The 14,988-nt window shown below is 35.3% G+C and overlaps 1 protein-coding gene across 1 annotated transcript; it reads right to left on the reverse strand.

The window, feature by feature from the left end:
* Nucleotides 1-108: 108 nt before the first annotated feature.
* On the reverse strand, nucleotides 109-11,486 carry ZWILCH (zwilch kinetochore protein). Its single transcript, XM_044660114.1, has 9 exons — nucleotides 11,398-11,486; nucleotides 7,583-7,701; nucleotides 6,189-6,388; nucleotides 5,291-5,370; nucleotides 4,730-4,885; nucleotides 3,881-3,952; nucleotides 1,420-1,513; nucleotides 826-875; nucleotides 109-189 (listed from the first exon to the last, which is right to left on the reverse strand). The coding sequence occupies exons 1-9, from the start codon at nucleotides 11,419-11,421 to the stop codon at nucleotides 109-111; spliced, it is 876 nt and encodes a 291-aa protein (XP_044516049.1). The 5' UTR covers nucleotides 11,422-11,486.
* Between the last annotated feature and the right edge of the window lie 3,502 nt (nucleotides 11,487-14,988).

Raw genomic sequence — 14,988 nt, forward strand, 5'->3', positions numbered from 1 at the left:
TACTCATACACTCATTATGGGCCCACGGTACTAAATGGCAAAAGAAGAAATGCTACCCTATGTATAATCAGAGAGGTAGTGTCAAGAACATTAATAATCCCTTCCTACTCAGCACAAGTGACAAGACAAATATGGCAGGTATTCAATGGGGTTGTCACATCTTAAGGACAATGATAAATTGGAGAACATCTACAGGAGAACAACCAGGATAAAAAAAGGCTGCAAGTTTATAATATGAGTTACCAAGAGAAGGAGCTGGAGATACTTATCCTGGAGAAGACTGAGGGAGATAGGGAGGTATCATAATAGGGCATGGTATGTGCTTTCAACTAGATGAGAGGATGTCATACTGAAGATTAAATTTGTTCTGTTTGTCCCAGATGACAGAAGCAGGAGCTAAAAGAAAAGCAGATTTCTTTTACTACCTCCAAAAATTCAGAGGTATCCAAAANCATTGGTGTGGTAGTTTCGAGTCTACATCCCCAATCATGTCCGCCTCAACCCAAGTGTTCAAGGAATTGTTTTTCTTATATGTTTCCTCTCCTGCAGTCCTTCCTCTCTGAATGTGGGTAGCGTTCTTTACCATAAATCCCTCAGAATTGTGTGACTTATCTTTTTGTCTGTTATTTTAAACTATTTCCTGGTATTTAATTGGAGTAAAAAAATTCACACATTTATGCACACAATAAAATATAATCACCAGCATTAAAGACCAATAAAGGAGCAGCTGCTAGAATGGATCCATTTGAGATGATATAAAGTCAAAGACTAAGATGACCATGGAATGAGGATTTATATATGGAGATTCTTAATAAATTCACATACCTTGACTTTCTTTGCTGAATTCTCAATCCCATCCAACCTATTCTTTAAATCTGAAAGTTGAAAAGTGACATTAATGATTTTGCTTCCTTTTCTCTTTTCTTCTTTCTAAAGAAGGAAGATGTTATAATCTTACATCTTCCCCACCCCGGGATTAAAACAGTATACTGAAACTGCTACATTTGTAGTCTAAGGTTAGAACAGACCCTAGAGACCATATGCTCCAAATCTTCCTTATTTCATAAATAAATAGCATTAGCCTAAAGACTAAAGTGGCAGTAAGAAGAAAGTCATGATTTAAACTAAGCTTTCTGGATCCTAGATTCAGTGTTTTTCCCAATACAGCTTTTATCTACTTTGTAATAGTTTCCAAGTATTACACAGAATTATCACTATGTAACTAAGTCTAAATAGTGGGTATTTCTGATGACCTCTTTTTTAGACTTTTTCCATATAATACTGCAAAACAGAAAAAAAGGTCTCTTCTTTAATAGTGGCAAACTTTTTTTTACTTTAGACAATAGGGTATTATTACAAAGGCCTCTTCAGACAAACTAATTTAACTTGAATACATACAAGTGAGTTAAAAACAAATACCATTGAGAAATTCCTGAACAAGGTCAACAGATGACTTATTCTCCAAAGGTTCAGGCCACTCAGTAACACCAGTCCTCAATCCATCAGCCAAAGCCTATTAGCAGAAAATACATTGTTCAAGCAATCAAAAAATATTAACAATATACCCAGAAAAACAGAAGATTCAAAAAGAAAACAAGACAAGTTTAATATAAAACAAGACTACGTTCTAAAATATAGTTGGAGAAGAAAAAAAACACCTGTGTCTGTTATTAAGTATCTGATTATATAGAATTATATCTCACATGCATCACAACAAATTCCAGTTAATAGTAAACACAAAAGTACTTGTGTTAGTTAAAATAACTCATATTTCTTCCACAACATTCTATTCTGATAGTACTTCATATATGGAAATGATTCAGTTCTTCAAGATTATTCCAGTGGTGACTTGGCGCTACTATTCTATAAAGGTAATCCCAGCAAAATATTGTATTCAGCAGAGATCCAAAGAACCTCAGAGAATGTGTTAGTCAGGGAACATTTTACTTTCTAAGCAGGAAGAGTATTAATAACCAAAGATAATACTAACTTATAGTATACACTTCATGTAAAAAGTGAATCCAACAGAACAGATTTTAAATAATACCAGCTCAAAAAGCTAAGAAACGGGGCAGCTGGGTAGATCAGTAGATTGAGAGCCAGGCCTAGATACGGGAGGTCCTAGGTTCAAATCTGGACTCGGACAATTCCTAGCTGTGTGACCCTGGGCAAGTCGCTTAACCCCCATTGCCTAGCTCTTACCCCTTTTCTGCCTTGGAGCCAATACACAGTATTGACTCTAAGATGGAAGGTAAGGGTTTAAAAAAAAGCTAAGAAAAAGGGGGCACTTGGGTGGCTCAGTGGATTGAGAACCAGGCAGGAAGGTCCTGGATTCTAATCTGACCTCAGACACTTCCTAGTTGTGTGACCCTGGGCAAGTCACTTAACCCCCATTGCCTAGCCCTCATTACTGCTCTTCTACCTTAGAACTAACATACCGTATTAATTCTAAGACAGAAGGTAAGGTTAAAAAAAAAAAAAAAGCAAAAAAAAAAAAAAAAAAAAAAGGTAAAATTATTTCAGATAGCTATATGAGATACTCAACTAAATAAATTCATTCTGAGGGAATTTAAAAATGAAATGCAAGATAGAAGGACAAAAGAAAAATGAAAAAGACTGTTTACAAAGGGTTTTATAACAATTTCTTTCTCAAAAGACAGTAGTTATCACACTTAAGACTCTTAACATCACAGTCTCAAGTATACTGATAGAAACAGAAATGGCACTAAAGAAAACAAAGATGAAAAAATCAGCTATATTAAACCAAATGTACAAAGAATAATAGATCTGTGCTGATAGTGGCATATTACAAGGTTTTTGTGGTACTAATTCAAAAGCTGATTGTATGGAAAGGAAGATAACCAAGGCGTGGGGAAAAAAAATCTTAGAACTTATTAAGAAAAACAATCTAAACAATGACTACCGCTAAGTGGAAAGGAGGAAAAATATGTAAAATTTAATGCTGTATAATTATAATGCCCAAATTTAAATTCAGAACAATTTAGAAAATTTATCTCCTTCATTTTTGGGGAGAGGAGAGAAAGCAGACTGCTGCATTTACATATACTATCAGACATCAGAAGGAGATGATTGGGTTTGCTGAATTAAATTTTTTTTATCTTTGTCACAAACAAGACTCCTATTTTTATTGTTAAAACTCTTTCGAAGTTGTTGCATGGCTATAAGTGATTATTATTTTAAGCCCTTGCCTTCTGTTTTAGAATGAATACTAGAACTGGTTCCAAAGGAGAAGAGTACTAAAGGAACAGGCAACTGGGGTGAAGGGACTTGCCCAAAGTTTCCAGCTAGAAGAGACAGGAGGCCAGATTTGAACCCAGGTCCCTCCAACTCCAGGCCTAGTGCTCCATCCGCTGAACCACCTAATTACCCCATGGTTATGAGTTATTGTGAATATCAGAGAGGTCCAAAGGAAATGAAGAGGTTGGAAGACAATTACTAAAAAACTTCAAAGAAGAACTAGAATAAATAACATCATCTAGAAATGTAGGTTGGGTATGCATGGATAGGTTATGATCTATTGGTGAAAGGACTATCTAAACTGATAAAATTATCTATTTGAACAGCTCACATTTGCACAGCACTTTACTGTTTGCAAAGTTTTAGCAACATCATCTCATTTGATGTCACAACTCTGGAGATGCTAAATTACTATTTCCATTTTGCATATGCAGTAGATAGTACATGAGTATCTCTGGGAAGCAATAAAATATGAATGAGAGTGAGAGAGATTTAAATCATCCAAACAAGGCAATTTTAAAATTATTTTAGTGAGAATAAGTAGCAAATTTTATATTGGTTATTGTGGAAATGATCATTTCACTGATTTAAGGATGATTTCAACTTTCAGAATGATACTCACAATTAGAAATTTCAGTTCTCTATGCAGATGGTACAAAGGGCTTCGAGGATCTCCAGGTTCCACTTTAATATTCTGAAAATTCCCCATAAGCAAGTTTTTAGAACAAATTATCTTACTTATCATTAAATGTTCTAATTAGTTACATTTCAATGTCTTATGTATCCCCTCTAAAAACAATCAAAACTTCACCCCATAATTCCACTATAGTTGGCATGCCTCAATGCCTTTAAAGGTAAGGTAAAGGAATACCTAGTCAGAACATATGACTCGCTCTGATACATGTATCATCCATAGATATTTCAAATTGTTATATATTCTATCTCCCCACATTCCTCATATGATCAAATACCTGTATCATTAGAGGAATCCTTTTTACATACTTTTCTCTACTTCACTACTGAATTTCAAAGGGCTACAAGGTAGTAGAAACAAAAGTATAACAACATCAGGATTCAATATTCAGAATCGGTCACAAAATCCCAAACCATTCAAGAGTCTTTATTCCTTTCTTCCTAACAGCCAGACTCAGCTAGTACCAGATGAACACTTACTATTTACTATAAATTTACTATTTAATTACTATGTCTACTCTTTCTTTTAAGGAAGAACAGAAAGGAAAAAAGGAAAGGGAAGATCCCTTTTTCCTCCTTTATGACAAACTTCCTATCCCAGAAACTCTACGAATTAGTGGAAGACTCAGGAAATGAAATTTAATGGTTTGGACTGGATTGGATTATATCATTAAAAAAAGATGCTATCTATTAAGTGCCTTAGAAGCAAGAAAAGCATTTCTGAATGCTTAAAACAGAAGAGACTAATCTATGACATGCAAAAAAATTGATCTCTTACCAATACTGCAGCAGAAGTGAGAGGAGGTGTTTGGAGAAGTTCATCCACAGGACCCCATGAAATATCCAAACTAATAGTAGTATGTGAAAAGGAAGATGAATCATCCAAGGGAGTGGACTTAAACAGCTCATACTGAGCAACACCCTTAGTTGTTACCTGAAAAGAAAAGTCTGTATTAATCAGATAATTAAGAATAAAGTCCACATAAATATGAGACTAGTTCAAAAGAATACTTGATCTCTTTCTTATGGACACTAAAATCACACACAATACTGGGAAATGTCTTAGAGAAAAACATCAATTTTATAATTATTCTAACTAAAAGTCAAGAAACACATTTAAAATTTATTTTTTTTCTCATAGACTACAGGTCAATATTATGAAAATAGGGCCAATTATAAATAAATACGTTTTCAAAGATATGTCTATGTGCATGCTCACACACATACTCCCTTCCCCGCCACCTCCACACATATACACCCTTGGTCTTAAATAAAAACTTTAAAAATGACAGACAACAGTAACAAGAGAAAAAAAAATTAATGGAATTAAAACACATACAGTAGTTGAATTATGTCTTTTCAGGTGTGAACTTTTCAAATCCTCAAGATTTACAGAGGAATTTTTTTCAGCTGTGGGACCTGGGGAGGGGTGGAAATCTCAGATTAAAATCCTAGTCAGGTTTAAGCTTAAAAAAAAGAAAAAAAAACAAAACTCTTTCAAGGCAGTGTGTATCCATAGGAGCATATATGTTTAGAGATGGAAAGGAGTTTATAAAGTTATCAAGTCCAACCTCCTCATTTTACAGATTAGGAAACCAAGCACAGAGAAGAAGTTAAGTGATTTTGCTGGCAGAAATTGTTAGAGATAGGACTAAAGAACCTAGGTTCAAACTTTGACTCTGCCATTTCTAAAATGGGTGACCCTGGGTATAGTAATCTCTCAGGGCCTCAGTTTCCCTCAGTAAAACAAGGCATTAGAATAGATTTCCTATAAGGTTCCCTCAAAAAGTATAGGTCTGAATTTTTAAAAAAGATTAGTATTAATATTTTAGTGTCTCCCAAGAATATGACTATGAAAGGAATTTAAGCCCTTAAATTTTTTGTACTTCAAATTGCTTCAAATAAGACATTTTTCAATCACAGATAGTTCTTATCTTGAAATTAGTGAAATCTGAATATATATGTACATATATATGTTACCAGTAATAATGATTTCTCTGAATGCTTACTGTGGGATTGACATGACAACTTATATCCATTTTCCTCATCTCTCAAAGTTCTGAGGAAAAAATTTATTGCTAAACATTGATTTCATAATTGACATGACCATAAAAAGTTGCAGTTAATAATGCCTTGAATAGTGGTAACTTTTTTGTTTATACTAATTATATTGGTATGCTATTCCTTTAAATTTATATAATTTAAAAACAATTACTTCATAAGCCTTAAGATCATACCTTTACATGTAACCACTTGTAAAGTGATTCCCACGATGCCTTTCTTTGTTCTCATAGGCTCAGCACCTAGCCAACAGGTACTTTCAGGATCTGAGCTGTCACATTTTACCCACAACGGAGGAAGAGGCTTAACTGGCCTTTTAATTTTCAAATGGGTCATATTAGGGTTTTGTGTCATGGTGTAAAGTCCAATCAGCTGCCTTGAAAACAGAATTCCAAAGAATTTAAGACACAAGCTGGGATTTGAGATGAAAATTATATTTCTGACTATTGCACTATAAGAAATGACTTGGAGGATGATTTCAGAAAAAGCTGGAAAGTCTTTAAGTGAGCAGAACCAGTAAAACATTGTAGATAGTAACAATAATATTAAATGACTTAGCTATTTTCAGCAATATAATGATCCAAGACAATTCTGAAGGTCTTATAACAAAGAATGCTCTCAACCTCCAGAGAAAAAACTAATGGAAGCTGACTGCAGATCTAAGCATACTATTTGCATTTTATTTTATGTCTTATTTCATAATATGGCCAATATGGAAATGTGATTTGCATGATAATGCATACATAACTTATATCAAGTTGCTTAGGAAGGGGAGGGAGGGAAGAGAATTTGGAACCTAAAATTTAGAAAATATTAGTTTTTACATATAACCAGGAAAAAATACTGAAAGAATAATAAACAATGATTAACTTTCAAAATAAAGGAAGACATGTTCCAAGGTAAAACTATTAAATTTTCCTAAAAGAGAAGAGGGGTGGGAAGGAGGTGTTGAAATGTAATCAAAAGTAGTTTTCTTTTTTCACAAAGAGGAATACATATCATATTTTCTACCCATATTTTAAAAGGTTAGGTAAATTATTACTAATGGAAAAACAGACAACTACAGAAATATTGTGTGCAATGTGGCATAAATTAAATATGATCATTGTCTTAATTGGTAAATTTTTTCTTTGACCTCACAAGGTAAGTCACTAGAAGAGGTTTTAGATGGAAATGCCTGAAATTTAAAGGGATCAATAAAACTTTAAAAATTTATTAAAAAATTTTAAACCCCACCAAATTCACATGGTCAGAAATTACAAATATTGAGGATACCTGCTACAGCATCAAGAACAATGAAGAAAAATTGGGTTTGACTTGTAGCCCTGACATTTCCTTGGGGCAGAAGTTAACTTGTCTCATATCTAAGATGGATTTAATAATTGTATTACTCAATTCACAAATGGTCATTATAAGCAAAGCAATTTGAAAAGTGCAAAGTTCTTGATCAAGGTGAGTTATTATTTTTATGTCCTTTATTTTTACTCCTTATATTACTTTTAGGATCAAACATTTTAAAAAATAAATTCTCTCCTTTGAAAAAAAAAATTTTTTTTTAAAGGAAACTTACCTGGCTCTCTTAACAGGTAAAGCAAGTGGCCCATTTTTTTCATTCTTAAGGAGATCAGAGATAACTGATTCATCAGACTGTGATTCTTCTGAAGCCTCTGTTTCTTCTTCTTTTGAAGGCTTTCACAAATATTTTTAGCATTATTAGATTATTATTAGACAACAGAATTGACTTTATTAAAACTATTAATAGAGAAAAACATTTTCATGGATATACAAAGATGGAAAAAAAGGGTCACTAATTAGCACTACAAAGCAAAGGTACATAATAGAATCAAATCATAGCCACAAAACATTTGATTGTCCAGAGAACCCTGCTGGCAGGATCATTCCCACTTTCCAAGAATCCATAATGCAACTTTCATGTGGCCAAAACAGGAAACAGGAACACTCTTATCCTTCCTACCAGCAACATCCCTAAAAAGAGGTTCCCTTCTTTTCCCACTTATTGTTAACACTACCACCTGAGACTTAAGGAGACACCCTTATTTGACTCTAAGACACTAGCTTTCCCCCTCTTATCTGCACCTCAGTCACATGCATTCCACTTGTCACAGTACAAGAAATTTCTTTACTAGAGTATGCTTCATTGAGAGTCTCTGAAGACTCAGGGCCACCTCCTTACTATGATGATGAATTAGAAAAGGACTTTATATCTTAAGAGCATTTCAGTTGAGTTTCTCTCTTCAACCTCAACCCTTTATAGCGCAAACTGACTGACTTCCCAAGAAGTTTGGCTTTTTTTCAGTTCTACCTGTCATTAAGAATATCTCCTTTCTTGGGAGTAGACTTCCATATTTTTGGCTCTCAAAGGGCACAGGAAGATTCTAATATAAAGGAGCTATTCCTATGATGAAATACTCAAAAGTACCCCTGAGGGAAATGAACATGGTAATGATAGGAAGAGTCCTAGAATAAGAATCTGGAAGCAGAAATTTTAGACCTTACCATGCACCTATCTAGCTCCTATCAGACAAGCTATTTTGCTCTGTGGACCTCTGGTCATCCTGCAAAATAAGGGAGGTACAACTAGATGGACCTCTAAAGTTCCTTTCCATTCCAACTACAGTTCTTTTATTGAGCTCTCATGGTTGATTTTTCTTTCCTATGAGATGTTATTGTCCGAAGCAAATTCTCTCTCCATTATGTCACTTTTTTAATGTCATCTCTCAGTGATCTGGAGGTCAAAGGCCACTGAGTAAATTCAGGTATAGATAAACCCTCAGAGAAAGGAAGTTAAAGAACCAAGGAACCAACTAGATGGGGAAACCAATTCTACTGGTCCTGATCCCCGGGCAGTCCAAGGAAATTAAGAAACTATGGTTGGTTCCTGAGATGTGACATGTGAGAGTTAGTGGGTGAAGAAAAGAGCTTATTAGGTCAGACCAGGATCCTGTCTGGGTCGTCTAGCTGGAGCGTGGAGAGCAGAATGGAACCCTTGTTGGAGTTTAGCTACAGGTCTATCATGGTGGCCAAAAGATAAATAGAAATAGGCCAATAGAAAGCTAAATATCTCTCTACCTCTTTCCTACTTTTTCCTCTCTTTACTATTACTTTTATTTTATAGTTATTAAGCTACTATCATCCTCATAATTTTAATTATTACAATATAATGCATAGCTTGCTGGACTTGGAGGCAGGAAGTCACAAAGTCAGATTCAGCCTCTGATACTTGCTGGCTAGGTGACCAATCCAGGGCTCCTTTGTAAAATTAGAGGATTGATATGAATGCCAGGGTATCTTCCAGGTCTAGATCTACAATCCTATAGTCCCTAAACTCAGCCTAAATTCTACTCCAGGCAGGAACCAAGCCCTTCAAGAAGCATTCTTCCTGATTCCTGCTCCTAGGTGTCTCTATAAACTCTTTTTATCTTTAGCTGTGGCTAACTAACCTGTCCTTATGTGACCTTATCCCTACCCCCCACCCCCCTTTTTCAAATCCTTACCTTTTGTCTTAGGCAATTGGGGTTTAAGTGACTTGCCCGAAGGACATACATACATAGGAAGTGTCTAAGGCCATATTTGAAGCCAGGACCTCCTGTCTCCTGGCCTGGCTCAATATTCACTGAGCCACCTACCTACCCCACTTGATTGATTTTTGTTCATTTTTTTCATCCTAACTCTGGATTCAACCCTGTCATTCAATCATAATTATTTTCTTTTTCATCCATTTCCCGATCACCTCAAATGAGTATTTATAAAACTCCCTCATTAATATACTATAACTTAAGATGATTCCTGGGTATAGCAAAAAAAGATAAATCACTTCCAATGTGCAGAGGAATATATCAGAGAGCCGATATCTTCTTGATGCCCTGAACCAATTGGAGGATGTTAAGGGTTTCCAGGAAACTACTAGTTCCAACTGTATAATTGCTATTTCTTTGCACTCTGAGAAAAAACTTCTTAAAATGAATTGAAGGCTAGTCCCGAATCATTTGAATACTGGTATGGCTGTTACATTATCGGCTCCCATGGCACCCAAATTATGATAATGCTATTTTGTATTTTTAAAACATTTAATACTTTTCAAGTGCCCATTTCAACGGGTATTTTCAAAGAAAACATCTGTTTGCTTCTCCACTACAGCTGCAGTAACTAAATATATTATTTTGCCCCTATTGCACTAAAATGAAATTTCTATAATAAAAACAAAGCAATTTACTCTTAATCTCAACCTGGCTGCACTGCTCTGGAACTTGTCTGACCGCCATTTAGACCCCAGGATCGTGATTGGGAAAATTTCATCATCCTGCAAAATCCCATCAGCCACAGAACTCTACCTAACTCATTACCACTCTTTATTTCTTTGATTAAAAGGTGGAGAGACATGAACTGCAAAAGCTCCAACTCAGAAGGCAGTTCCTCTTAGAACACCTAACTTTTCATCTGGCTGAACTAGTTCGGTAATTTTCTGACTTTCCCCGCTATCTCCCTCCTCCTTCTCAGCTTTTTTTCTGTATTGTCTCCCTGTATTAAATTGTAAGATCCTTGAGAACAGGAACTATCTTTCTTTTTTCATATGTGTATCTTTAGCACTTAACATAACATCTAGTGCACAGTTAAGTGCTCAATAAATTCTGATTGAGCTAGAAAGTATAAACTAGGTCAGGGAAAGACCAAGCAACTATAACAAGGGAAAAAACTATTATAATTATAAAGCAATGTATAATGACAATGGCCTTGCTAAACACATTAATCAATTACTTTATGGTTCCACTCATCAATCCTGGGTCTTCCCAGGCCAAAACAGCTGGACCTGGCCATCATTTCATATGTTATCTTTGTGAGACTGGAGGGACAGAAAAACTGTCTTTTATATTTTCATTCCTTTAGTACTCAGCACAGTGTTTGGTAAATTTTAAGTGCTTAGTAATCTCCTCCTCTACACCTACCCCCATCCATATTTCTAGAAAACTTCACAATAACAAGTAGCTTTGCAAATACTATCCTAATCACTCTTTGAAATAACTTTATGAAGTAGTTAGTTAACATATAATTGCTCCCCACACCAGGGAGGCTGAGTGATTTGCTTAATATATAGAACTCAAACTTAAACCTAAGTCTTATAAATGCACATTCCAAGTGCTATCCCACCAAAGCACTAAGCATAGAAATACCCAAGTGCTCTGGAAATTTACCATACTTTAATAATTGTTAGTATATAAAGAAAAAAATAAAAACTTTGTTAGTCATTTAGAAATAAGAATATAGAGCCATTTATTCACTAAAGTGAAAACCTGAAATTTGCAGCACATTTTTGAAAATTCCCAAAGTGACCATATGTGATCCTTAAAAAAACCTGGCCCCACTTACCACTTTCTCCATAACAAATCTCATGCCATATCTAGTCCCAAAATTTTCCAAAGGATTTCCCCGAGTTTCAGTGATCAATTTCACTTGTACATCAGTCTGTAAAAAATAGGTGAAATTATATTCACAGAAGTTGAGTAAATATGCATTACTCTAATGTTATTACTTCAAATGTAAAACCACAATATTTAAATGTAAAAAATAGAAAATTACTACATCATAAAGTAAAATTTTATTTCATGTTTTAACATAAATGACAATTCTATGAAAGAAAAGTAGAAAAGAAGACCTGAATGAAGCTTATTTTACAGAAGCTGCAAGGTAGAGGAAGAAAAATGATGAATTAGGGGTCAGAAAAACTGGATTCTGGTGTTAGCTCTGCCACTGAGGAATTATGTGTGATTTTAAAACAAACTACATCTCTTTTGGCACGCTTCCAAATATATATATATGAGATAAAAACTAGATTATCTCCAATAATATAGATCTGAGATTATATAATCAATTTTTAAAATTAATTTTTAAGTATCTCTTGCTCAAGCTCTTCTTTTTGTCTGGTATGCTCTTTTTTAACTTTCTCCACATCAATGTCAATGCTTTAAGAGCTACATTCTAACTTTACAAAGTCCACAACAACTCATTTTTTATTTGTTTTCTTTACTACAAAATTAGTACCTCTTCTTTTAGTACTGCATAATTTAGGACTTTAACATATCTCTTATAAGGCTAATACATAATCTAGCTAATTCACTAACTGTATATAATGTGTTGGCGTGCATATAGACAAGTCTGAAAACCCCCTGAATATCAAGACTGTCTAATCTCATTCTCTCTCTCTCAACAGTAAAAAACAAAGCTTGATGTATTAAATCCTAATTGATTAATAATGAGGGATAAGGAGAAGGGAGAAAAAACTAGCATTTTTTACCATCTAATCAAAGCTTCAAATATATTTTTTTTTACAAAATTATTCAAATAAAGTGAACATTTGCAATTTAAAATATTATCTTGAATATTATCCAGTCCATAAAAACAAGAATTTTATCCCGTAAAATTCTAACAGAATTATTACATTTATATTCTAAGTTACGGAAGTTAGGAAGACTATCATTTAGCACTTAAGTCTCTGGTGTTAGTGCCAATGGTTCATGAAGTACACAATACAAAAATGATTTAATTAGAAATGAACATTTCTTAAATAGCTACATTAAATTAAAGAATACAAATCCATGGAACTAGTATACAGTTTTTCTACTTTAGATGTAGAAATAGTAAGTATTAACTTGTATATACAGTGTTAATTTTAGACATGTAGATTTTATTAAAAGTGCAATAAGTAATTTTTTATACCTCATAGAAAAATGGCTCTTTCTTTGTTTCTTCAATTGCTCTGAAATAGAAATGTTAAGATGAAGTTAAATTGACTGTTGGAATAAAAATAATCCACATTAGTATAAGGATTTAATGTTTAGAAAATGGCTTCCTCACAATTGGTAGGAAGCTAGGTGGTGCTGTGGATAGAGAACACTGGGCCCAACCAGGAAGATTTGGGTTGAAATCTAGTCTCAGATTTACTAGCTGTGTGACTGTTAGCAGGGTCACTTAACCTATTTGCCTCAGTTTCTTCAACCGAGTAATGGGAGTAATAAACGAACTTATTTTCCTAGTTATTGTGAGGATCAAATGAGAAATTTGTAAACTGCCTAACACCATGCCCCGTAGAAAGTGCTTAATAAAATGCTATTTTCTCCCTCCCTATATTACAAAGTACTCAAAGGAAAAGGACCAATATGCACAAAAATATTCATAACAGCTCTTTTTTTTAATGGCAAAGAACTGAAATTAGGAGAAATTGACTGAACGAATTATGTTATACTGTAAGAAATCATGAAAGGAACAATTCAAAGAAACCTAGGAAGATCTGTATGAACTAAAGCCAAATTAAGTAAGCGAAACCAGAACAATTTATAAACAATTACTGTAAAGATAAATCACTTTGAAAGACTTAGGGAATTCTGTCTGCTCAATGCAATGAACAACCCCTAATTTTAGAGACGAAGTACTGACAGAAGAGTCTCAAGATGCATGATGAGATAGTATATCTTGGATGTAACCAACCAATATGGAAATATTTTTTTGCTCAACTAGGTGTTAAAAACATTTTTTCTTTCCTTTTTTTTTTCCCAAAGGGGGAGGGCAAAATGAGGGAAAGAGAAAATAAATATTTGTAAGGGCAGCTAAGTGTATCAAGAGTCATGCCTAGAGACCAGGGACCCCTAGCTAGGCAAATCATTTAGCTCCCCACAGCCTAGCCCTTACCATTCTTCTGTTTTAGAACCAATACACAGTATTGATTCTAAGACAAAATGGGAGGGGAGAGGGAGAAGTAATGAAAAGGAAGTTTGTTAATTAAAAAAAATCAGTAACTTTAATAGGTAGTATAAAAAAAAACCTCCATTTTGTGTATGAAAAATCTGAGGTTAACATTATATACTTGAAATCTCCTTACTTCAAGCCCAGTGTTTTTTCTATTACTCCATATTAAGTATCTAAAGTTACTTTGACTGAAGAGTTAGAAATATTTTTTATCCCTAAGCAAAACTATCAAGACGAAGCACTAAGCAAAGGAAAACATAGGGACAACTGTAGGCTTAAGACTTCAACAAGAAAAAAAAAGAAAAATATTAGATGGGCAAAAATAGAGAAAAATATAAATATGACTGCGAGAGGATAATATACCACTCACATTCATCCCAGATGTCATCTTGCAGGATGCAGGATAACTTTTTTATCCGAGAGAAGGGAAGACTTAAGGGGGGGCGGGACGCGTGGAACAATCCAGAAGCAGGTGTCCAAGTTAATCGACTACATCGCGCAGTTGCAGTCATATACTACAGACTACAGCTGGATGCAATTTAATTTCATTAAGAGATTCTGATGGTGCAGGCTCAATAAACGTTTTCTGAACTGTATATTGTATCTTACAAGAAGGAGTATCCTAATTTCAAAAACCCGAATAAAAAGTCTATTTCTAAAATCACCAAACAAAAAGGTCCCGTACCTCCCCCTTGCCCCCCACTCTCTTTCCTCGCAGAGAGCCTAAACCCAAATTAATGGAAAGGAGCAGCTGCACAGTTGTTCTCCTAAGCCGAGCTTAATCCTGGCAAACTCCTAGGGCTGCTGGTTGCTTAGGGCGCCAACCCTTCTTCTACAGATTAGGGGCCCGCGGAAGGGGGTTGGTTCCCAGCCCAGGCCCGTCCAACAGAGACAATAAGGGCAGCAGCAGCGATGGTTCTCAGGAGAGAGGCTCGCCCCCGGAAGCCCCCGATCTTGCCAGAAAGTCCTGGCAGTGGCTTCAGGCTGGGGAAACTAGCAGGGAACAGGTAATTAACGGCCCTGAATAAAGGGGGGGGGGAGAGGGGGGGAGGAGCGGGAGGCCTGAAGCCCGAGGCCCAAGGCGGGCAACGGCCTGGGCGAGTCGAGTGCTGAGCCCCTATTCATTGCCCGGATCGAGACGGAGAGCCAGACGAAGGGAAGGGCACCGAGAGACGCCACGGATCAGGGAGACAACTCACTGAATGAGAAGGTTGTAGA

Source organism: Gracilinanus agilis, chromosome 2 (assembly GCF_016433145.1).
Source record: "Gracilinanus agilis isolate LMUSP501 chromosome 2, AgileGrace, whole genome shotgun sequence".
NCBI classification, from domain to species: domain Eukaryota; kingdom Metazoa; phylum Chordata; class Mammalia; order Didelphimorphia; family Didelphidae; genus Gracilinanus; species Gracilinanus agilis.

What these genes read in the sequence shown, in the direction of transcription:
- ZWILCH (XM_044660114.1), bottom strand. Translation starts at nt 11,421, where the DNA reads ATGAGATTTGTTATGGAGAAAGTG. An exon ending in ACAAGTGGTTACATGTAAAG is followed by an intron (nt 5,371 to 6,188) that starts GTATGATCTTAA and finishes ACCCCTCCCCAG; the next exon opens with GTCCCACAGCTGAAAAAAAT. An exon ending in TCACTTCTGCTGCAGTATTG is followed by an intron (nt 3,953 to 4,729) that starts GTAAGAGATCAA and finishes GGGAATTTTCAG; the next exon opens with AATATTAAAGTGGAACCTGG.